Source organism: Triticum aestivum, chromosome 2A, assembly GCF_018294505.1.
Source record: "Triticum aestivum cultivar Chinese Spring chromosome 2A, IWGSC CS RefSeq v2.1, whole genome shotgun sequence".
Taxonomy (NCBI): domain Eukaryota; kingdom Viridiplantae; phylum Streptophyta; class Magnoliopsida; order Poales; family Poaceae; genus Triticum; species Triticum aestivum.
In genome coordinates, this window is record NC_057797.1 from 568,134,296 (window position 1) to 568,159,826 (window position 25,531).

At 47.2% G+C, this 25,531-nt stretch overlaps 1 protein-coding gene across 1 annotated transcript; it reads right to left on the minus strand.

Moving 5' to 3' along the window:
* Positions 1-24,581: 24,581 nt before the first annotated feature.
* LOC123189479 (MLP-like protein 423) lies at positions 24,582-25,474 on the minus strand. The gene is made up of 2 exons (XM_044601906.1): positions 25,195-25,474; positions 24,582-25,110 (listed from the first exon to the last, which is right to left on the minus strand). The coding sequence occupies exons 1-2, from the start codon at positions 25,373-25,375 to the stop codon at positions 24,830-24,832; spliced, it is 462 nt and encodes a 153-aa protein (XP_044457841.1). The 5' UTR covers positions 25,376-25,474; the 3' UTR covers positions 24,582-24,829.
* Between the last annotated feature and the right edge of the window lie 57 nt (positions 25,475-25,531).

The following is a 25,531-nucleotide window of genomic DNA, read 5'->3' on the forward strand; positions in this document are numbered from 1 at the left end:
TAAGTACGTAACGGCGCGCGCCCTTCTAGTCCATCCCTCCTTGCTCCTCCTTCTTCTCGATCCTTGCTCCGTCTTGCCGTGATGGCTCCGATCCGTCGGTTCTCGAGAAGGGAAAGGCTCCCCGAGAGGGACCAGACCCACTCCCGCCGAAGAAACGGCTTGTCCACCGAGGCCCGGACAAGGGGGCCCTTCAGGTGGTGTCGAGGCCTTGGGGCGAGCGGGCGCCGCTGGGGTTCCCGCTTCCATTGTACGCCCATGTCGAGGGCCCCGAAGGAGCTGATGCTGACCGCCACAGGCGGCGCCGCCGTCGGCGCCGACGGGTCACGAAGGTGTGGGTCGTCCCCCCTGGGGTCCACACCGAGGGCTCCTCCCAAGAGTTCGTGCTCCACGTCGCCATTCCTCTTCAGTCTTGGATCCGCCTGCCTCCCTTCTTCACCTCCATCATCCCGCAGGGGGAGCCCCTGGAGCTCTGGCTACAGCACGCCGGCTGCAGCACCCTCGCGACCGAGGCAGAGGTCGCGATCATCGCCCCGGGCGAGGTCTACATGACTCAAGGCTGGATAGAGATCGCCCGGGTTTGCAGGACAAGGGGCGTCTTCGCGATCCACTCGGACTACGATGGTGCTTCGGTGATGCTCTTCAAGGTCTTCAATGCGAGTGGGCGCTGGCTGCAGTGCTGCCCCAGGGAAGGCGGCCGGGACCCTGCTGCGATGAGGACTGGGCTCACCAACCGCTCCCTTGGTGGCTCCTCAGGCGGTGGAGACGTCGGAGGTTCCAGCGACTCCGGCGAGCCCTTCGCGACTCCGAAGACGAGCGACGACAGCTACGAGCCCCCGAGCCGACGCTGCTCCTGGAGCAGGGCGGGCTCGTCAGGCCGCCGTCGACTCTGATTTGGATGGGGTTGGCGTCGATGCTTGATGGTCCACTGTTGATGATGGCGTCTTTTGTAAGGATGCGCGTAGTTTGCGTCTCTTCAGGATCTGTTCCCTGCGAGGAACCAAAAACGCGCCCCGTGGGGGCTTGTAAGGTGCCTGTGATCCTATTTTGTTAATATAATCCTTGTCGTAGAATTGCGCGAGTTGCTCATCCCGTCTTAGCTCGGTCCTCCCTTTCAAACCTCACGAGGGCTTGGTCATGGCCAGGAGGTGAGTGACCCGGAGTCCGGTAAGAGCCCCTGAGTCGCGATGCTCAGGAGGTCCCCTTTGGCGCCCAAGCAGCTGTCGCTTGGTGAGAAAGGAGAGTGGCGTCGCTAACAAGGGATAGCATTAGGTGCGGGGATGGTGCCACGGTAGCTGGTGCTTTCGGGTGATGACTTATCTCGAGGACCAGGGGCCGCTCTCTGGTGTGTCGCCAGGTTCGTGCTTCGACAGGCGCGAGGTTGCTCGGCGAGGGCCTCGTGTGTCTCTCCCCTCTCGCCTTTGCTCCCCTTTCTGCTCTATGTCCTCGGGTCTCGGCCCTCGAGCGAATCTCAGCCGTCGCTGGTATGCCAGGTCGCGATGTCGTGGTCAAGGCCAGAGGGTGAGGGCTGGAGAGCCAGTAAGAGCCCTGAGTCGTGATGCTTAGGTACCCCCCCTTTAACGTGCAAGCGGTTCGCATGGACGAGAGCGAAGGAGACACAGCAAGAGCCTCGCCTGACGCAGCTCCTTCAGGAGGTCCTGCAGGTCCATCATAGAAAAAGCAAGGGGTTGCCATAACAATTGACGGTCAGCCGTTGGTTGCTTCTAAGGGGTAGTGAGGCACTGAAGGCTTGACGAGGTGACGCTATGCGGGGCTGCCGCGGCCAGAGCTCAGCCATCTAGGTTTGTCAGTGTTGCAGGAATGGACCCATGCGCAAGCGTCGTGCCGTTTGGGAGCAGCTCCGTTAGTTGGCATCAGCTGAGCAGGCAACTAGGTAAAACACATTAGCCACAAAGGAGTGAATTCGTTCAAATAGATGCTGGGAATGCGGAGATCACTGGGTCAGGCCCGAGCGACTTGGGGGTGACGCAGCCCGAGGGCTGCCCCCAACAAGGTAAGCTAACGACATGGAATAAAAAAGGGGATAGACGCCGCAGGGACAGACCCACGTGGCCTGGGAATAATGAGCCCTGGGGGCGCTCCCAACTGGAAGTAAAACTCGAAAGATGTCACCTGATGATGTTAAGGACGAAGGGGTGTTGGTGTAGCAAACTTGGTGGGCTGCGGAAGCCGATCCTCATGAGCCCCCAGGCCCAGGGGCCTCGGGAGGCTCCGGAGGTGCTGGCGGCTCCTCGCGGACCATCTCCATCTCCGCCAGGGCTGCGGAACACCTGGCCTCTTGCGCCTCCGTGATGCCCCTCATGAGGCGCTGGTACGCGTCAGCCACGCTCGGCAAGCCGTAAGGCATGCGAACGTAGCTGTGGGGTGGACCTCCACAGCGCCCCACTCGCGAGGGCCAGAGGCGCTCCAGGGAGGCGACTCGGTTAAGCCCTGGTACGTCGATGCAGACGCGCAGCCCGCCATCCTCGCCTGGATGGGGAGCCACTACTGGTAGGCGGCGGCCGCCTTTCATGACTCTTGACTCCTGTAGCTCCTGAATGGCCTTGCTGACGAACTCCTGAGGGTCTGGATCTCCTTGCCTTGCTCCTTCTCGAGGGAAACGTGCTTCAAAACACGCCTCCAGATGGTGCCCAAGCGCCTCCCTCGTGACCCTAGCTAGGTCGGTGGCCCTCCAGGGGAGAGCCCCCAAGCCCTGCCTGAGGAGGGTGCCGGGCGCGCTTTCCTATGCGATGGAAGGAGGTTCCCCCTGGGCAGGCACGGGCCCAGAGGGGCCTGCCTCCTGAGGGGCCGGGCCGGACGATGTCTTCTTCTTCTTGGGGGTGTCCTTGGGAAGCCTCCTGCTTCCGCGATCCGGGTCTTCCAGTGATGCGGCCTGAAAGGCTCGTTCCAGGGAACACACCACGTCCTTCTCTTTACAGGGCACCGTGATGACTCCACCGCTTCCTGGCATCTTGAGGACGTTGTAGCCGTGGTGAGTTACGGCCATGAACTTGGCCAGTGCTGGGTACCCAAGGATGGCCTTGTACGGCAGGCGAATGTGAGCGACGTCGAAGTCGATGAGCTCGGTGCGGTAGTTGTCGCGTGCCCCGAAGGTGTCAGGGAGGCGGACCTGCCTGATCAAGACCGTGGAGCCGTCGGTGATACCAGAGAAAGGCTTGGTTGGCTGAAGCTGGCTGTAGGGCACTTGGAGGTTGTTGAATGTCTCCACGGACAGGACGTTGAGCCCTGCCCCGCCATCGATGAGGGTCTTGGTGACCACCACATTGCTGATGATTGGGGAACAAAGCATCGGGAGGACTCCGGCCATAGCCGCACACTTGAGCTGATCTGTTGAGCTGAACGTGATGGGGCACGCCGACCACCTGAGAGGGCGCGTGGCTTCGAGCCTGGGGAGGATTGTGTTCACTTCGCGGGCGAACTGCTTGAAGATGCGTTGAGAGGCTGGGGCTTGAGCCCCGCCCAGGATGCAGGCGATTGCGCGCGGCTCCTGGAAGCCCCCAGCCTCCTCGTCCTGGTGGCGGTCCTCGTTTCTCCTTGGCTGTGGCGGCAGCGGTGGGAGGCCTGCGTTGCCTTGTGGGCGATCCTCGCGAGGCTGATCCCTCCAGCCTCCCTCGCGAGGCGGGTCTTGCCAGCGATCCTCGCGAGGTTGATCGCGCCACCCCTGGCGCGGGCCACGGTCTTCCCAGCGTCCTGCGTTCCTTCCTCCTTCTCGACCGTAGCCCCGATCACCGCAGTCGGGGCGACGGCCGATCCTTCCTTCTCGCACGGCTCAGAGTTCTTGACATTCGTTGGTGTTGTGGGTGTGGAGGTCGTGGTACACACAGTACCGGCTGCCCTTGGAAGGTTCGGGCTGACCTCTGCCCCGCTTGGTGTCCGGTTCTGCTGCGAGCACGGCAGCCCCCTTGCGCTTCACATCCTTGGCCTTGAGCTTCTTCTCTTCTGGGTCTGCGGCAGGCAGCTCGAGGAGGGAGAGACGCCCTTCCTCAGCCCTGGCGCACTTGTTCGCCAAGTTGAACAGCTCCATGGAAGTGCACAGGTCTTCATGCATCGCCAGCTCCTCCTTCATCTTGACGTCGCGCACGCCGTCGGAGAAGGCCGAGATGACGGCCTCTTCAGTCACCTTGGGAATCTTGAGGCGTGCGTTGTTGAAGCGCTGGATGTACTTCTGCAGGGTCTCCCCGGGTTGTTGCTTGATGCGGCGCATGTCGCTCATGGTGGGTGGCTGGTCGCGAGTGCCTTGGAAGTTGGCGATGAACCGGGTGCGCATCTCGTCCCAGGAGGAGATTGCACCTGGAGCCAGGTTCAGGAGCCAGGTGCGGGCCCCGTCCTTGAGCGCCATGGGAAACTAGTTCGCCATGACCTTCTCGTCTCTGTGGGCAGCTTCGATGCCCAGCTCGTAGAGCTGGAGGAACTCTACAGGGTCGGCCATGCCGTCGTAGCGAGGAGGCAGGTCTGGCTTGAACTTGCTGGGCCACGCGACGCTGCATAGTTCGGTGGTGAGGCGCGGCAGCCTGCTGTGGCCACGGGAGGCCTTGGGTGACGGAGAGCTTGGTCTTGCATGTCCCCACGCGCTGGAGCGGGAGGATGGTCGCGACGTGCTGGAGCAGGGAGCGCCCGGGTAGCTTCTGGTGGGCGAGGGACTTCTTGGCAGCTCTGTTCTTGTCGCGCTGGCACCTGACGGAGCGGGTTCCGCCCAGGGGCCACGCGCCTTGGAGCCATGGCGTCTTCTTGAGGAGGAGGCGGCCGGGGCACCGCCAGAGCCTCGTTGCCCGCGCGGGGCGGGGTGTGGTGCAGCGGAACGGCGAGGACGCCGCCGACAGGGGCCATCTGGGCAACGCGGGAAGCGAGCGCGGCCTGGCGCTCCGCGCGGGCCCGACGAGCGTCAAACATGGGCGTGATGGTCGGAGGAGAACGGGGTGGTAGAAGGTGGATTCCGGCGCCCCCCTACCTGGCGCGCCAAATGTCGGATTTCGGGTTCCGGCAGACCCTTGAGGTTCGAACACTGGGGTGCGCGTGGAGATTTCGCCTCCTACCTACCTGCACCCCCGCCCCCCCCCCCCCCCGCCATGCTAGGATCTAAACTACGGAAAGAACAACGCAAGAGACACAAGGTTTATACTGGTTCGGGCCACCGTTGTGGTGTAATACCCTACTCCAGTGTGTGGTGTGGTGGATTGCCTCTTGGGCTGATGATGATGAACAATACAAGGAAGAACAGCCTCGCGAGGGTCTGTTCCTGGCTGGGGCGATGAACTGCTGGGAGGAGTTCAGTCACCTTTCTCTCTCTCTCTCTCAACCAACCGACCGAACCCCCTCCCGTTCTGTGGGTGGCTGGTCCTATTTATAGAGGCCTTGGTCCTCTTCCCAAATATCAAGCGGGAAGGGAGCCAACAATGGCGGGCTAATTTGAAGGGGGACAGCAAGTATCAGTTATCCTGACAAAAGTAGTCTTCGCCTACGCAAAGCTCTGGTGATGACGCCGTCTTGGGCTCCACAGTGACCTCTGTCTCGTAGTCCTCCTGGTCTTGGTCTCGTTGCACCGAAATGGCAACCTTTGTCTGATGCCTCGGTACTCCGCGGCTGCGCTTGCCCCCTTTGCACCAAAGAGGAAAGGAGGACGCTGCGCGGGCTGGCACCCGCCTGGCGCCGTGAGTCGTCATGGCTTGCGTCACGGGCACCTCGTGAGGTACCCCGCCTTGATCTCTCCGCCTCCTTGTGAGCCAGCCTGACGAGGCCGTGCCTGAGGAAGCTCCGTGTCGTCCGCCCCGCGAGGCTTGGCCCCTCGCGAGGGTCTTGGGTTTGTGTTGGTGAAGATGGGCCGTGCTGGGCCCCCCTTTGAGCCACGCCGTAGGCCGCAGGCAGGCAAGTCTGGCGAACCCCATTCCCAGAACGCCGACATTTATGGACTGGTGCAAGCCTCTCAGATTTGGAATATACGCTATGATAGTGTGATCAAAGCATATGGTTTTATACAGACTTTTGGAGAAGCCTATATTTACAATAAAGTGAGTGGGAGCTCTGTAGCATTTCTGATATTATATGTGCATGACATATTGTTCATTGGAAATGATATAGAATTTTTGGATAGCATAAAAGGGTACTTGAATAAGAATTTTTCAATGAAAGACCTCGGTGAAGCTGCTTATATATTGGGAATCAAGATCTGTAGAGACAGATCAAGACGCTTAATTGGACTTTCACAAAGCACATACCTTGATAAAGTTTTGAAGAAGTTCAAAATGGATCAATCAAAGAAAGGGTTCTTGCCTGTGTTATAAGGTGTGAACTTGAGTCAGACTCAATGCCCGACCACTGCAGAAGATAGAGAGAAAATGGTCATTCCCTATGCCTCAGCCATAGGTTATATCATGTATGCAATGATGTGTACCAGACCTGATGTGTGCCTTGCTATAAGTTTAGCAGGGAGGTACCAAAGTAATCCAGGAGTGGATCACTAGATGGCGGTCAAGAAAATCTTAAAATACCTGAAAAGTACTAAGGATATGCTTCTCATTTATGGAGGTGACAAAGAGATTGTCATAAATGGTTAAGTCTATGCAAGCTTTCACACTGATCTGGATGACTCTAAGTCGCAAACTGGATACGTACTTATATTGAATGGTGGAGCTGTCAGTTGGTGTAGTTCCAAGCAGAGCATCGTGGCGGGATCTTCGTGTGAAGCAGAGTACATAGCTGCTTCGGAAGTAGCAAATGAAGTAGTTCATATCCGATCTAGGTGTTATACCTAGTGCATCGGGTCCAATGAAAATCTTTTGTGACAATACTGGAGAAATTGCCTTAGTGAAGGAATCCAGATTTCACAAGAGAACCAAACACATCAAGAGATGCTTCAATTCCATCCGCGATCAAGTCAAGGAGGGAGACATAGAGATTTTTTAAGATACATACGGATCTGAATGTTGCAGACCCGTTGACTAAGCCTCTTCCACGAGCAAAACATGATCAGCACCAAGACTCCATGGATGTCAGAATCATTACTATGTAATCTAGATTATTGACTCTAGTGCAAGTGGGAGACTGAAGGGAATATGCCCTAGAGGCAATAATAAAGTTGTTATTTATATTTCCTTATTTCATGATAAATGTTTATTATTCATGCTAGAATTGTATTAACCGGAAACTTGGTACATGTGTGAATACATATACAAAATAGAGTGTCCCTAGTATGCCTCTACTTGACTAGCTCGTTAGTCAAAGATGGTTAAGTTTCCTGACCATAGACATGTGTTGTCATTTGATGAACGGGATCACATCATTAGAGAATGATGTGATGGAAAAGACCCATCTGTTAGCTTAGCATAATGATCGTTAAGTTTTATTGTTATTGCTTTCTTCATGACTTATACATATTCATCTGACTACGAGATTATGCAACTCCCGAGTACCGGAGGAACACCTTGTGTGCTATCAAACGTCACAACGTAAATAGGTGATTATAAAGATGATCTACAGGTGTCCCCAAAGGTGTTTGTTGGGTTGGCATAGATCGAGATTAGGACTTGTCACTCTGAGTATCAGAGAGGTATCTCCCTCTCAGTAATGCAAATCACTATAAGCCTTGCAAGCAATATGACTAATGAGTTAGTTATGAGATGATGCATTACGGAACAAGTAACGGGACTTGCCGGTAACGAGATTGAACTAGGTATAATGATACCGACGATCGAATCTCAGGCAAGTAACATACCGATGACAAAAGGGAATAACGCATGTTGTTATTACGGTTTGACTGATAAAGATCTTCGTAGAATATGTAGGAACCAATATGAGCATCCAGGCTCCGCTATTGGTTATTGACCAAAGGTGTGTCTCGGTCATGTCTACATAGTTCTCCAACCCGTAGGGTCTCCACGCTTAATGTTCTATGATGATTTGTATTATGAGTTATGTGTTTTGGTGACCGAAGTTTGTTCGGAATCCCGGATGAGATCACATACATGACAAGGAGTTTCAAAATGGTCGAGAGGTAAAGATTCATATATTGGAAGGTAGTATTCGGACGTCGAAATGGTTTTGGGTGGTTCGGGTATTTTACAGGAGTACCGAGGGGTTACCGGAACCCCCCCCCCCCGGGGGGGGGGGGGAATATTGGGCCTACATGGGCCTTAGTGGAGAGAGAGGGGAGGCCGCAAGGGGTGCCCCCCCATGGAGTCTGAATTGGACTAGGGGAGGGGCGGAGCCCCCCTTTCCCTCTCCCTCTCCCTCTCCTTCCTTTTCCCCTCTAGTAAGAAAGGAAATAGGGGGTGCTGAATCCTACTAGGAGTGGAGTCCTAGTAGCACTCCCCCCATGGCGCGCCCCCTTGGTGGCCGGCCTCCTCCTCCCCTCCTTTATATACAGGGGCAGGGGGCACCCCATAGCACATCAATTGTTCTCTTAGTCGTGTGCGGTGCCCCCCCTCCATAGTTTACTCCTCCGGTCATAGTGTCGTAGTGCTTAAGCGAAGCCCTGCGCGGATCACATCACCATCACCGTCACCATGCTGTCGTGCTGACGGAACTCTCCCTCGACCCTCTGCTGGATCAAGAGTTTGAGGGACATCATCGAGCTAAATGTGTGCTGAAATCAGAGGTGCCATACGTTCAGTACTAGATCGGCTGGATCGCGAAGACGTTTGACTACATCAACCGCGTTAACCTAACGCTTCCACTTTCGGTCTACGAGGGTTCGTAGACACACTCTCCCCCTCTCGTTGCTATGCATCTCCTAGATAGATTGTGCATGGTCATAGGAAATTTTTTGAAATTGCATGTTATGTTTCCCAACATGGGAGGCATAGGATGAAGATGGTCTCTCTCAAACAACCCTGCAACCAAATAACAAAGAGTCTCTTGTGTCCCCAACACACCCAATACAATGGTAAATTGTATAGGTGAAGGAAATATGCCCTAGAGGCAATAATAAAGTTGTTATTTATATTTCCTTATATCATGATAAATGTTTATTATTCATGCTAGAATTGTATTAACCGGAAACTTAGTACATGTGTGAATACATAGACAAACAGAGTGTCACTAGTATGCCTCTACTTGACTAGCTCGTTAATCAAAGATGGTTAAGTTTCCTAGCCATGGACAAAGAGTTGTCATTTGATAAACGGGATCACATCATTAGATAATGATGTGATTGACTTGACCCATCCGTTAGCTTAGCACTTTGATCGTTAAGTTTACTGCTATTGCTTTCTCCATAACTTATACATGTTCCTATGACTATGAGATTATGCAACTCCCAAATACCGGAGGACCACTTAGTGTGCTATCAAACGTCACAACATAACTGGGTGACTATAAAGATGCTCTACAGGTGTCTCTGATGGTGTTTGTTGAGTTGGCATAGATCGAGATTAGGATTTGTCACTCCGTGTATCGGAGAGGTATCTCTGGGCCCTCTCGGTAATGCACACCACTATAAGCCTTGCAAGCAATGTGACTAATGAGTTAGTTACGGGATGTTGCATTACGGAACGAGTAAAGAGATTTGCCGGTGACGAGATTGAACTAGGTATTGAGATACCTACGACCGAATCTCAGGCAAGTAACATACCGATGATAAAGGGAACAACGTATGTTGTTATGCTATTTGACCGATAGAGATCTTCGTAGAATATGTAGGAACCAATATGAGCATCCAGGTTCCGCTATTGGTTATTGACCAGAGACGAGTCTCGGTCATGTCTACATAGTTCTCGAACCCGTAGGGTCCGCACGCTTAACATTCGGTGGCGATCGGTGTTATGAGTTTATGTGTTTTGATGTACCGAAGGTAGTTTGGAGTCTCGGATATGATCACGGACATGACAAGGATTATCAAAATGGTCGAGACATAAAGATTGATGTATTGGAAGGCTATGTTTAGACATCGGAATGGTTTCGGGTGAGTTCGGGCATTTAGCGGAGTACCGGGGGGTTACCGGAACCCCCTGGGGAGTGTATGGGCCTTAATGGGCCTTAGTGGGAGAGAGGAGGAGGCGGCCAAGGTAGAGGGCGTGCCCCCCCAAGCCCAATCCGAATTGAGTGGGGGCCGGGCTCCCCTTCCTTCCCTCTCTCTCCCCTTCCTTTCTCTCCTACTCCAACAAGGGAAGGGGGAATCCTACTCCCACTGGGAGTAGGACTCCCCCCTTGGGCGCACCATAGAGGGCCGGCCCTTCCCCTCCTCCACTCCTTTATATACAGGGGAGGGGGCACCCCATAGATACACAAGTTGATTGTTTAGCCGTGTGCGGTGCCCCCCTCCACAGAATTCCACCTCGGTCATATCGTTGTAGTGCTCAGGCGAAGCCCTGCGTCGGTAACTTCATCATCACCATCATCACGCCGTCGTGCTGAAGAAGATCTCCCTCAACACTCAGCTGGATCTAGAGTTCGTGGGATGTCACCGAGCTGAACGTGTGCAGATCGCAGAGGTGCCGTACCTTCGGTGCTGGGATCGGTCGGATCGTGAAGACGTACGACTACATCAACCGCATTGTCATAACGCTTCCACTTATGGTCTACGAGGGTATGTAGAAAACTCTATCCCCTCTCATTGCTATGTATCACCTAGATGGATCTTGCGTGTGCATAGGAATTTTTTTTGAAATTACTACGTTCCCCAACAGTGGCATTCGAGCCAGGTCTATGCATAGATGTTATATGCACGAGTAGAACACAAAGGAGCTGTGGGCGTGAGTATATACATATTGCTTGCCGTCACTAGTTGATTCTTGATTCAGCGATATTGTTGGATGAAGCGGCTCAGACCGACATTACGTGTACGCTTACGCAAGACTGGTTCTACCGACGTGCTTCGCACACAGGTGGCTAGTGGGTGTCAGTTTCTCCAATTTTAGTTGAGTCAGATTCAATGAACAGGGTTCTTTCTGAAGATCAAAAAGCAACCACTATACCGTGTTGTGGTTTTTGATGCGTAGGTAAGAACGGTTCTTGCTAAGCCCGTAGCAGCCATATAAGACTTGCAACAACTAAGTAGAGGACGTCTAACATGTTTTTGCAGGACATGTTGTGATGTGATATGGTCAAGACATGATGCTAAATTTTATTTTATGAGATGATCATGTTTTGTAACACAGTTATCGGCAACTGGCAGGAGCCATATGGTCATCGCTTTATTGTATGAAATGCAATCGCCATGTAATTGCTTTACTTTATCACTAAGCAGTAGCGATATTCGTAGAAGCAATAGTTGGCGAGACAACAACGATGCTTCGATGGAGATCAAGGTGTCAAGCCGGTGACGATGGTGATCATGACAGTGCTTTGGAGATGGAGATCAAAGGCACATGATGATGATGGCCATATCATATCACTTATATTGATTGCATGTGATGTTTATCCTTTATGCATCTTATTTTGCTTAGTTCGGCGGTAGCATTATAAGATGGTCTCTCACTAAATTTCAAGGTATGAGTGTTCTCCCTGAGTATGCACCGTTGCTACAGTTCGTCGTGCTGAGACACCACGTGATGATCGGGTGTGATAAGCTCTACGTTCACATACAATGGGTGCAAGCCAGTTTTGCACACGTGGAATACTCGGGTTAAACTTGACAAGCCTAGCATATGAAGATATGGCCTCGGAACACTGAGACCGAAAAGTCGAGCGTGAATCATATAGTAGATATGATCAACATAGTGATGTTCACCATTGAAAACTACTCCATCTCACGTGATGATCGTACATGGTTTAGTTAATATGGATCACATGATCACTTAGATGATTAGAGGGATGTCTATATAAGTGGGAGTTCTTAAGTAATGTGATTAATTGAACTTTAATTTATCATGAACTTAGTACCTGATAGTATTTTGCATGTCTATGTTGTTGTAGATAGATGGCCCATGCTGTTGTTCCGTTGAATTTTAATGCGTTCCTAGAGAAAGCTAAGTTGAAACATGATGTAGAAATTACACGGACTGGGTCCATAACTTGAGGATTATCCTCATTGCTGCAGAGAAGAATTACGTCCTAGAAGCACCGCTAGGTGACAAACCCGCTGCAGGAGCAACACCAGATGTTATGAACGTCTGGCAAAGCAAAGCTGATGACTACTCGATAGTTCAGTGTGCCATGCTTTACGGCTTAGAACCGGGACTTCAACGACGTTTTGAACGTCATGGAGCATATGAGATGTTCCAGGAGTTGAAATTAATATTTCAATGAAATGCCCGGATTGAGAGATATGAAGTCTCCAATAAGTTCTATAGCTGCAAAATAGAGGAGAATAGTTCTGTCAGTGAACATATACTCAGAATGTCTGGGTACCACAACCACTTGACTTAGTTGGGAGTTAATCTTTCTAATGATAGTGTCATTGACAGATTTCTTCAATCACTGCTACCAAGCTACAAGAGCTTCGTGATGAACTATAATATGCAGGGGATGTATAAGACAATTCCCGAGCTCTTCGCAATGCTAAAGGCTGCGGAGGTAGAAATCAAGAAGGAGCATCAAGTGTTGATGGTCAACAAGACCACCAGTTTCAACAAAAAGGGTAAAGGGAAGAAGGGGAACTTCAAGAAGAATAGCAAGCAAGTTGCTGCTCAAGTTAAGAAGCCCAAGTTTGGACCTAAGCCTGAGACTGAGTGCTTCTACTACAAAGGGACTGGTCACTGGAAGCGGAACTGCCCCAAGTATTTGGCGGAGAAGAAGGATGGCAAAGTGAAAGGTATATTTGATATACATGTTATTGATGTGTACCTTACTAATGCTTGCAGTAGCGCCTGGGTATTTGATACTGGTTCTGTTGCTAATATTTGCAACTCGAAATAGGGGCTACGGATTAAGCGAAGATTAGCTAAGGACAAGGTGACGATGCACGTGGGAAATGGTTCCAAAGTCGATGTGATCTCCGTCAGCATGCTACCTCTACATCTACCTTCGGGATTAGTATTAGACCTAAATAATTGTTATTTGGTGCCAGCGTTGAGCATGAACATTATATCTGGATCTTGTTTGATGTGAGACGGTTATTCATTTAAATCATAGAATAATGGTTGTTCTATTTATATGAGTAATATATCTTTTATGGTCATGCACCCTTGATGACTGGTCTATTTTTACTAAATCTTGATAGTAGTGATACACATGTTCATAGTATTGAAGCCAAAAGATATAAGTTTAATAATGATAGTGCAACTTATTTGTGGCACTGCCGTTTAGTTCATATTGGTGTAAAACGCATGAAGAAACTCCATGCCGATGGACTTCTGGAATCACTTGATTATGAATCACTTGATGCTTGCGAACCATGTCTCATGGGCAAGATGACTAAGACTCCGTTCTCTGGAACAATGGAGCAAGCAACAGACTTGTTGGAAATAATACATACTGATGTATGCGGTCCGATGAGTGTTGACGCTCACGGCGGGTATCATTATTTTCTTACCTTCACAGATGATCTGAGCAGATATGGATATATCTACTTGATGAAACATAAGTCTGAAACATTTGAAAAGTTCAAAGAATTTCAGAGTGAAGTGGAAAATCATCATAACAAGAAAATTAAGTTTCAAAGATCTGATCGTGGAGGTGAATATTTGAGTTATGAGTTTGGTCTTAATTTGAAACAATGCGGAGTAGTTTCACAACTCACGCCACCTCGAACACCACAGCGTAATGGTGTGTCCAAACGTCATAACTGCACTTTATTAGATATGGTGTGATCTATGATGTCTCTTACTGGTTTACCACTATCATTTTGGGGTTATGCTTTAAAGACGGCTGCATTCACGTTAAATAGGGCACCATCGAAATCCGTTGAGACGACACCTTATGAACTATGGTTTGGCAACAAACCCAAGTTGTCGTTTCTTAAAGTTTGGGGCTGCGATGCTTATGTGAAAAAGCTTCAACCTGATAAGCTCGAACCCAAATCGGACAAATGTGTCTTCATAGGATACCCAAAGGAGACAGTTGGGTACACCTTCTATCACAGATCCGAAGGCAAGATATTCGTTGCTAAGAATTGACCGTTTCTAGAGGAGTTTCTCTCGAAAGAAGTGAGTGGGAGGAAAGTAGAACTTGATGAGGTAACTGTACCTGCTCCCTTATTGGAAAGTAGTTCATCACAGAAATCAGTTCCAGTGATTCCTACACCAATTAGTGAGGAAGTTAATGATGATGATCAAGAACCTTCTGATCAAGTTACTACCGAACCTCGTAGGTCAACCAAAGTAAGATCCGCACCAGAGTGGTACGGTAATCCTGTTCTGGAAGTCATGTTACTTGACCATGACAAATCTACGAACTATGAGGAAGCGATGATGAGCCCAGATTCCGCAAAATGGCTTGAGGCCATGAAATCTGAGATGGGATCCATGTATGAGAACAAAGTATGGACTTTGGTTGACTTGCCCGATGATCGGCAATCCATAGAGAATAAATGGATCTTCAAGAAGAAGACTGACGCTGACGGTAATGTTACTGTCTACAAAGCTCGACTTGTTGCGAAAGGTTTTTGACAAGTTCAAGGAGTTCACTACGATGAGACCTTCTCACCCGCAGCAATGCTTAAGTCCATCCGAATCATGTTAGCAATTGCCGCATTTTATGATTATGAAATTTGGCAAATGGATGTCAAAACTGCATTCCTTAATGGATATCTTAAAGAAGAGTTGTATATGATGCAATCAGAAGGTTTTGTCGATCCAAAAGGTGCTAACAAAGTGTGCAAGCTCCAGCGATCAATTTATGGACTGGTGCAAGCCTCTCGAAGTTGGAATATACACTTTGATAGTGTGATCAAAGCATATGGTTTTATACAGACTTTTGGAGAAGCCTGTATTTACAAGAAAGTGAGTGGGAGCTCTGTAGCATTTCTGATATTATATGTGGATGACATATTGCTGATCGGAAATGATACTGAATTTCTGAATAGCATAAAAGGATACTTGAATAAGAATTTTACAACGAAAGACCTCGGTGAAGCTGTTTATATATTAGGCATCAAGATCTACAGAGAGAGATCAAGACGTTTAATTGGACTTTCACAAAGCACATACCTTGATAAAGTTTTGAAGAAGATCAAAATGGATCAAGCAACGAAAGGGTTCTTGCCTGTGTTACAAGGTGTGAAGTTGAGTCAAACTCAATGCCCGACCGTTGTAGAAGATATAGAGAAAATGAAAGTCATTCCCTATGCTTGAGCCATAGGTTATATCATGTATGCAATGCTGTGTACCAGACCTGATGTGTGCCTTGCTATCAGTTTAGCGGGGAGGTACCAAAGTAATCCAGGAGTGGATCACTGGACAGCGGTCAAGAACATCCTGAAATACCTGAAAAGGACTAAGGATGTGTTTCTCGTTTATGGAGGTGACAAAAAGCTCGTCATAAATGGTTATGTCGATGCAGGCTTTGACACTGATTCGGATGACTCTAAGTCACAAACCGGATACATATTTTTATTGAATGGTGGAGCTATCAGTTTGTGCAGTTCCAAGCAGAGCGTCGTGGAGGGATCTATGTGTGAAGCGGAGTACATAGCTGCTTTGGAAGCAGCAAATGAAGGAGTCTGGATAAAGGAGTTCATATCCGATCTAGGTGTCATACCTAGTGCATCGGGTCCAATGAAAATCTTTTGTGACAATACTAGTGCAATTGCCTTGGCAAAGGAATCTAGATTTCACAAGAGAAGCAAGCACATCAAGAGACGCTTCAATTCCATCCGCGATCAAGTCAAGGAGGGAGACATAGAGATTTGCAAGATACATACGGATCTGAATGTTGCAGGCCCATTCACTAAGCCTCTCTCACGAGCAAAACATGATCATCACCAAGACTCCATGGGTGTTAGAATCATTACAATGTAATCTACATTACTGACGCAAGTGGGAGACTGAAGGAAATATGCCCTAGAGGCAATAATAAAGTTGTTATTTGTATTTCCTTATATCATGATAAATGTTTATTATTCATGCTATAATTATATTAACCGGAAACTTAGTACATGTGTGAATACATAGATAAACAGAGTGTCACTGGTATGCCTCTACTTGACTAGCTCGTTAATCAAAGATGGTTAAGTTTCCTAGCCATGGACAAAGAGTTGTCATTTGATAAATGGGACCACATCATTAGAAAATGATGTGATTGACTTGACCCATCCGTTAGCTTATCACTTTGATCGTTTAGTTTACTGCTATTGCTTTCTCCATAACTTATACATGTTCCTATGACTATGAGATTATGCAACTCCCGAATACCGGAGGAACACTTAGTGTGCTATCAAACATCACAACGTAAATGGGTGACTATAAAGATGCTCTACAGGTGTCTCCGATGGTGTTTGTTGAGTTGGCATAGATCGATATTAGGATTTGTCACTCCGTGTATCGGAGAGGTATCTCTGGGCCCTCTCGGTAATGCACATCACTATAAGACTTGCAAGGAATGTGACTAATGAGTTAGTTACGGGATGCTGCATTACGGAACGAGTAAAGAGATTTGCCGGTGACGAGATAGAACTAGGTATTGAGATACCCATGATCGAATCTCGGGCAAGTAACATAGCGATGACAAAGGGAACAACATATGTTGTTATGCAGTTTGACCAATAAAGATCTTCGTAGAATATGTAGGAACCAATATGAGCATCCAGTTTCTGCTATTGGTTATTGACCGGAGACAAGTCTCGGTCATGTCTACATAGTTCTCGAACTCGTGGGGTCCGCACGCTTAACGTTCGGTGACGATCGGTATTATGAGTTTATGTGTTTTGATGTACCGAAGGTAGTTCGGAGTCCTGGATATGATCACGTACATGACGAGGAGTCTCTAAATGGTCGAGACATAAAGATCGATATATTGGAAGGCTATGTTTGGACATCAGAATGGTTCCAGGTGAGTTCGGGCATTTACCGGAGTACCGGGGGGTTACCGGAACCCCCCGGGGAGTGTATGGGCCTTAGTGGGAGAGAGGATGAGGCGGCCAAGGTGGAGGGCGCACACCCCCAAGCCCAATCTGAATTGGGTGGGGGCCGAGGGCCCCCTTCCTTCCCTCTCTCTCCCCTTCCTTTCTCTCCTACTCCAACAAGGGAAGGGGGAATCCTACTCCCACCGGGAGTAGGACTCCCCCCTTGGGCGCGCCATAGAGGGCCAGCCCTCCCCCTCCTCCACTCCTTTATATACACAGGGGAGGGGGCACCCCCATAGATACGCAAGTTGATTGTTTAGCCGTGTGCGGTGCCCCCTCCACCGAATTCCACCTCGGTCATACCGTTGTAGTGCTTAGGCGAAGCCCTGCGTTGGTAACTTCATCATCACCGTCATCACGCCATCGTGCTGACAAAGCTCTCCCTCAACACTCAGCTGGATCTAGAGTTCGTGGGACGTCACCGAGCTGAACGTGTGCAGATTGCGGAGGTGTCGTACCTTCGGTGTTGGGATCGGTCGGATCGTGAAGACGTATGACTGCATCAATCGCGTTGTCATAATGCTACCGCTTACGGTGTATGAGGGTACGTAGACAACTCTATCCCCTCTAGTTGTTATGCATCACCTATATGGATCTTGCGTGTGCATATGAATTTTTTTGAAATTACTGCGTTCCCCAACAATAGGTGCACTAGTTCGGCGAAGAGATGGTGATACAAGTGTAATATGGATAGTATATATAGGTTTTTGTAATCTAAAAATATAAAAACAACAATGTAAATAGTAACAAAAGTGACAAAAAGGGGTATTGCAATGCTTGAAAACAAGGCCTAGGGTTCATACTTTCACTAGTGCAAAGTCTCTCAACAAGGATCACATAATTAAATCATATGGCAATCCCTTAACGTGTGAAAGAAAGTCACTCCAAAGTTCCTATCACGGAGAACATAAGATGAAATTGCTTGTAGGGTACGAAACCACCTCAAAGTTATTCTTTCTGATCAATCTTTTGAGCTATTCCTATAAGTGTCACAAACAGCCCTAGAATTTGTACTAAAATAACACCATATGATACACATAAATCAACCCTAATGTCACCTAGATACTCCAATGTCACCATAAGTATCTGTGGGTCAATTATACGATATGCATCAAACAACTTCATATTCATAATATTCAATCCAACACAAAGAACCTCAAAGAGTGCCCCAAGATTTCTACCAGAGAAACAAGGATGAAAACGTGCATCAACCCCTATGCATAGATTACCCCAATGTCACCTCGGGAATCCGTGAGTTGAGTGCCAAAACATACATCAAGTGAATCAATAGAACAGCCCATTGTCACCACGGGTATCCCACGCAAGACATACATCAAGTGTTCTCAAATCCATAAAAGTATTCAATCCGATAATAGTGAAACCTCAAAGGTAAAACTCAATTAATCACAAGAAGATAGAGAGGGAGAAACACCATATGATCCAACTATAGTAACAAAGTTCGCGGTACATCAAGATTGTGCCAAATCAAGAACACGGGAGAGAGAGAGAGAGATCAAACACATAGCTACTGGTACATACCCTCAGCCCCGAGGGTGAACTACTCCCTTCTCGTCATGGAGACCACCAGAATGATGAAGATGGCCTCCGGAGATGATTTCCCCCTTCGCCAAGGTGCCGGAAGGGGCTCGCGGTTGGTTTTTCGTGGCTACAGAGGCTTGCGGCGGCGGAACTTCCGATCTAGGGTTCTTTTCGGGGTTTTGGTATTTATAAGAATTTTTGGCATCGGTCTCATGTCAAGGGGGTGCCCAAGGGGCCCACAAGCTGAGGGGCGCGCCCTAGGGGAGTGGGTGCACCCCCTAGGATTGTGGCCTCCTGGGTCACTTGCTGGCCCTGCTCCGGTGCTTCGGGGGGTTTCTTTTGGTCCATAAAAAATCACCATAAATTTTCAGCCCATTCTGAGAACTTTTATTTCTGCACAAAAAACGACACCATGTAGTTCTGCTTAAAACAACGTTAGTCCGGGTTAGTTCCAATCAAATCATACAAAAATCATATAAAATTGTTGTAAACATGGCATGAATACTTCATAAATTATAGATACGTTGGAGACGTATCACTAGACGATGATGGATTGGATGAGAGTTATCATGTAATCGAGTTAGTTTTGTTAGGGCTTGATCCCTAGTATCCACTGTGTTTTGAGATTGATGTTGCTATGACTTTGCTTTGCTTAATGCTTTTCACTAGGGCCCGAGTGCCATGATTTCAGATCTGAACCCTTTATGTTTTCATGAATATATTTGTGTTCTTGACCCTACCATGCAAGTTATATGCACCTATTACGTGTTATGATCCGCATACCCCAAGGTGACAATTATTGGGATTCTTTCCGGTGATTATCGTAATTTGAGGAGTTCATCTATTCACTATGTGTTAATGCTTTGTTCTGGTTCTCTATTAAAAGGACGCCTTAATATCCCTTAGTTTCCATATGGACCCCACTGCGACGGGAGGGTAGGACAAAAGATGTCATGCAAGTTCTTTCCATAAGCATATATGACTATTTTCGGAATACATGCCTACATTACATTGATGAATTGGAGCTAGTTTTGTGTCGCCCTAGGTTATAACTGTTACATGATGAATGTCATCCAATATAATTATCCATCACTAATCCAATGCCTACGAGCTTTTTACATATTGATCTTTGCTAAGTTACTATTGTTTTTGCTATTGCTGTCATAACTGCTACAAAACTATTGCTGCGGTTGTTACTGTTAATGTTGCTATTGTTACTACTGCTATCAAATTATCTTATTACCGTGCTACTGATCACTCTGTAGCAAATATTTAGTCTCCAGTTGTGGTTGAATTGACAGCTCAATTGCTAATACTTGGAAATATTCTTTGGCTCCTCTTGTGTCGAATCAATATGGGTTGAATACTACCCTAAAAAATTGTTGTGATCCCCTATACTTGTGGGTTATCAGTACTTGATAGATGTTGATGATGTCTCCTCGGCAACAAGGCCATAAATTCTTCCTACTACTTGTAAGCTGCGTTGAGATTTCCTCAAAGAGGAGAGGATGAAGCAGTATAGTAGAGACAAGTTTTCCCTTAGTTAAGAACTAATGTTATCAATCCAGCAGGAGAACCACACAACACCTCATTAACAATACATGCACACAAGATAACAAATCCTTGCACCCAACGTGAGCAAGGGGTTGTCAATCCCTTGGCGGTTATTTGCAAGATTAAATTGTATGGTGATGGATAGATAGATAGATAGATAGATAGATCGCACAAAAATCAAAATAAAATAAAGAAAGAAAAATGGTAGCAAAGTATTTTTGGTTTAAATATGATGGAAAATAGATCCGGGGGCCATAGTTTTCACTAGAAGCTTCTCCCTTGAAAATAGCATACGATGGGTAAACAAATTATTGTTGGGCAATTGATAGAAAAGTGAATAATCATGACGATATCTAAGGCAATGATCATGTATATAGGCATCATGTCCGAGACAAGTAGGCCGAAACGATTCTGCATCTACTACTATTACTCCACACATCGACCGCTAACTAGCATGCATCTAGAGTATTAAGTTCATAAAGAACGTGTCATGTGCCCTTCTATCATTGGGATCGAACCCATTACAAAGCACCTCTCCCATTGCAAGAAAAATCAATCTAGTTGGCCAAACCAAATCAATAGATTGGAGAGAAATAGGAAGCTATAATAATCATGCATACAAGAGTTCGGAGAAAACTCAAATAATATTCATGGATAAATCTAATCATAAATTCACAATTCATCGGATCCCAATAAACACACCACAAAAAGTCATTACATTGAATAGATCTCCAAGAACATCAAGGAGAACATTGTATTGAAGATCAAAGAGAGAGAAGAAGCCATCTAGCTAGTAGCTATGGACCCATAGGTTTGAGGCAAACTACTCATGCATCATCAAAAGGGCAGCAAGGTTGAGGTAGAGCCCCTCCGTGATCAATTCCCCCTCTGACAGAGTATCGGAGAAGGCCTCCAGATGGGATCTCACGAGAACAGAAACTTGCGGCGGCAAAAAAGTATTTTGGGTGGCTCTCTGATGTCAGGGGAATATTTGAGAATTTATAGGGGCGCAATTAGGTCCAGACATGCCATGAGGGGCCCACAGGCCTAGAGGGCACGCCTCGGGGCGCATCTCCCGAGCTTGTCGCTCCCTCGTGACTCTTCAGGTCTTCTCCCGAACCTTCTAGGGTCTCTTCTGGTCCTGAAAAAATCAATGCAAAGTTTTTTCTCCCTTTGGACTCTATTTGATATTGATTTCCTGAAAAGCCCAAAACAAGCAAAAAACAACAACTGGCACTAGGCACTAGGTTAATAGGTTAGTCCCAAGAAATGATATATAATTGCATATAAAACATCCAAATTGATACTATCATAGCATGGAACAATATAAAAATATAGATACGTTTGAGAGATATCAATGTTGACCTTCACAATTTTCTAGCTAAAGAGGAAATTGCCTAGTTGCAAAGATCTTTTGAAATGTGGCTCCTTAAGGGGGGTTAGGATACTACTCAGTTTCGTGTTATTGATAATGGTAGGAACAAACAAACACAATTTCTCCCTTGAGTGATTGTGATGTTACTATTGAGTGCATTGATGAGTTGCTTAAGCATGCTACTTGCTATCATAAAGAGTTGTTTGGACCTGCACCTAGTAACATGTACATTTATCTGATGGGTTGTGGGCTCCTAATGAAAAATATTGTAATCTAGATACCTTTCTACTAGCAGACGCTTCGGCAAGGTGGAAGTAAAACATGTTCTATTTTTAATGAAATCTAGTCATACCCTGTCCCTGATAATATACCCATAGAGTTTTTTCAAAACTATTGGGATTTGGTCAGTGAAGATGTCGTGCGTTTATTTGAATGTATTCATGTTGTTTCTCTAGAAGTTCAACAATTAAACTATGGTATTATTGCACTATAACCCAAACTTTCTGATGCAAACAAGATACAACAATTTTAGGCCCATTCGTTGATTGAGATGTTTTTACAAGCTTATCACAAAAGTTTTGATTGTTCGCCTTGAGCATTTTGTTGATATTTTGTTTAGAAGACACCAAAATGCTTTAATAAAAGTTGTGCCATTATGGATGGCATCATGACATTGCATGAAATCTTGCACCATACTTATGTGAACAAAATAAGAACCATTATTGTTCTTAAGCTATATTTTGGTAAGGCCTATGGCGAGGTCAACTGGGAATTCCTACTTGATTGTCATTATGTACGTGGGTTTGGCACTAAGTGGATTTGTTGGAATAGACATATTATGATCGACGGTGATGTATGTGTTAAACTGAACGTTGTAACTGGGCCCTACTTCCAGAGATCCAAGGGGGTGCACGAAGGGGACCGCTTATCTCCTTTTTTTAACCTGGCAACTGTGAGCCTCGCTAAAATTGTTACACAAGCACACTTTAATGGGCTTTTGACTGGGCTGGAAATTGATCTTGTTCCTAATGGCATTTATATTTTACAATACACCACAATACTGAGGACTATCCAGAATGAAATCATGTCAGGTTTAAAAAGTAATTGTAAAAGGTGAGGTGTGTGTGTTATTGGGGGTGATGAACCTACTATGGAAACTTATGTTGGGATCAATTTGTATATCAACTCCTTTCCTTTTAAATATCTAGGCATGCATGTAAGTTATGTTGGCCTAAAAGTGTATGACTGGAGCTTTGTTGATATTCAGTTACTTCAGAAATCGATTCTTGGGTTGGGTATGGCATGTCTATGGAAGGTCGTACTATATAGCTTAATTGTGTCCTATCCCACATCCATCTTATATATGTCAGTGTTTTTCATGAATGGAACTATGATTAAGAAATGGGATAAACCTAGAAGAAAATTCCTTTGGGAACGTTGTGGAAAAAAGAGATGTCATTTGGTGAAATGGGGCATTGTTTGTAGATAAAAAAAAGCAAAGGGGGCCTGGGTGTCAAAGATCTCAGGAAACAAAATATAAGTCTATGAGTCAAATGGTGGTGGAAATTTGAAAACAAACTATATATCTATTAGTCAAATGTTGGTGGAAATTAGATAAAGGGTAGCAGACTATGGCAAGAAGTTGTTAAAGCTAAATATTTGAAGAACTCTATTGTTTCCTCGGTTAAAGCTAAATATTAGAAAACAAAATATATGTCTATTAGTCAAATGTATGATTCTCCTTGTTGGAAGGCGATAATGAGAGTGAAAGATTTATATATGGTGGGTAGAGGGGGTTGTGCTAATTAAGGGTAATACTGCTAGACCATAGAAATGTATCATTTTTTAAAGTAGACCCTTTTGTGAGAAATTCCCTTTGCTTTGTGGTGTTTGTTCAGAACAAAATTGCACTATGGAAAAACTTGAGTCGCTTAATCCTGTAACATCCTTTAGAAGAATCCCCCATTATGGCTGAACAATGGGAGAGAATGGAAAATATGTGATGACGTACTATTCCTATATGTGATTTATCTGATGATATCATATGGAAACTTAACATAAATCATATCTACACTACTATATCTATGCATTGCTGGCTCGAAAAACATCTTGCTGGGGCTAATTTCAAATGGATCTAGAGCACTAAAATCCCTCTCAAAATTCATATTCCTATGTCAATTGTTTCAAAATGTTGTCCTTACCATGAAAGTTATAAGAAAAAGGCATTGGCCTCGAAACCCTACTTGCTCTTTATAAACTCATACTAGACTTCCCAACACATGTTCTTCTTGTGTCCGATCGCTAGAGTGGTCTGAAAAACCGCGGGTGTGGTGTTGGGGACTGATCTGTGTCCTAACTCGTTGTGGCATTGTTATGTGTGGATTTTTCCTTTCCTTTCTGGAGGTGAAAAACAATCGTGCCACTTTTGAGTACAACTGGACCAGAATTCCTTTCGAGATAGTGTTTACACCTTGTTCTTTCATGTTGTATTGAACAGGTATTTCGAAGCCAAAGTTGGTTGATGTTGTGAAGCATGTTGGTAAGGTGCTAAAAGAGATTGCTACATAGATGATGCTAATGGTGTGGATGTCGTGTTGTTGGTCTGCTATAGACATTTGTGTTTGGACCCAATAGTCGGCGAACGTTTGTCGGGAGGGGTGGCATTTACGAACGTCTTTTCTGGCAGTTTCTTCAGAGACGCATGGTAATTTTTCAGAGGCGCATGGCATTTTCTGGAAGCAAGAAAATTTTGCGACAAAAACATGCAGAATTTGCCATCTCCTGCCACCTAAAAATGCCATCAAAAGGCGTTTGTTTGTCATCCCCTCCGGGGGAACGTTCACCAATTAGTATTTTCGTTGTGCTTTTGGGTAGTTGTCGCGTCTTGGTTTGGATGGGAAATCATTTTTGTCCGTAATATTTTTATGTGGTTGGTACTGCTTAATAGGTCTAGTTTTTCTTGATGACGTCTAGTTTTTTCCATGCGGTGGGTTTTCTCATAGCGCCCGAACTCATTGTTTTCTCTTCCCCGCGGCCCTGCCCATGTTATCTCTCTCTTGAGTAGCCCGGTTTGAAGGGAGGAAAACATTCCACCACAACATACTGAATTTTTTCTGCAGATCGAATCAAACCAAATCGCACAAATCTAGCACCATTCGTATGTATACGTGATCATAAAGCTGCGACTTTATTATTGTTATATTTATTATTCCACTACTCACGCGGCCGTCCCATCGCAGGCAGATGCACACGTACACGGCCGTACACACGGTCGTTTACGTGAGAGTAAGCTTGGTGCGGGGACACCGCAGACAACAGGCAACAACGACAGTATTCATGGATGGATGGATGGACGGACGGACGGATGGAGGATCGTCCGCAGCGGCCAGCGACGAGGCAGCTAAGAGCTGCTAGTTCTTGAGGAGGTAGTCGTCGAGGTCGTGGAAGGTCTTGGCGGCGGTCTCCTTGATGACGTCCGGCTCGGGCACCTCGTCGCTGGCCTTGTCGAAGTCCATGGTCCAGTTCACCACCGCGCCGGCGCCGTCGGCGCCCTTGTCGGTCACCTGCACCGTCACCCTGAAGTTCTTGTAGAAGCTCACCAGCTCGCCGTCCACCACGCTGTACGACACCACCTTCTTCTCGTCGTCCGCCACCTCCACCTTCTCCTTGGCGAACGTCACCATCGGAACCCCTGAAGGCACGCACCCAATGCTCACGTTACATATATATACTGATACAAGCTCCGGATATGTGGATCGTTTCACGGCGCACGTACCCTCGGTGTACTTGATGAGGCGGACGGTGCCGGCGGACTTGCCGTCGCCCTCCACGGTCTCGATGCTCTTGTACTGCTCGGGGAAGATCTTGGGGAACAGCTCCGTCGACTCGCGCATCGCCGTCCACAGCTTCTCCGCCGGCGACTTCACCTCCACCACCAGCTCGACCTTGGACGCCATCGATCGATCGACCGGGATGCAAGGTTGCAACGCGTTCAAAGCTCTTGCCAGCTACTTGAGCAGTGAAGTGACTGTGGTGCTTGTGGTTTGTCCATGGCGAGAGCTTGTGACCTTATATAGATGATCGAGCTAGTAGTGTTCTCCAGAGGGGGAGGG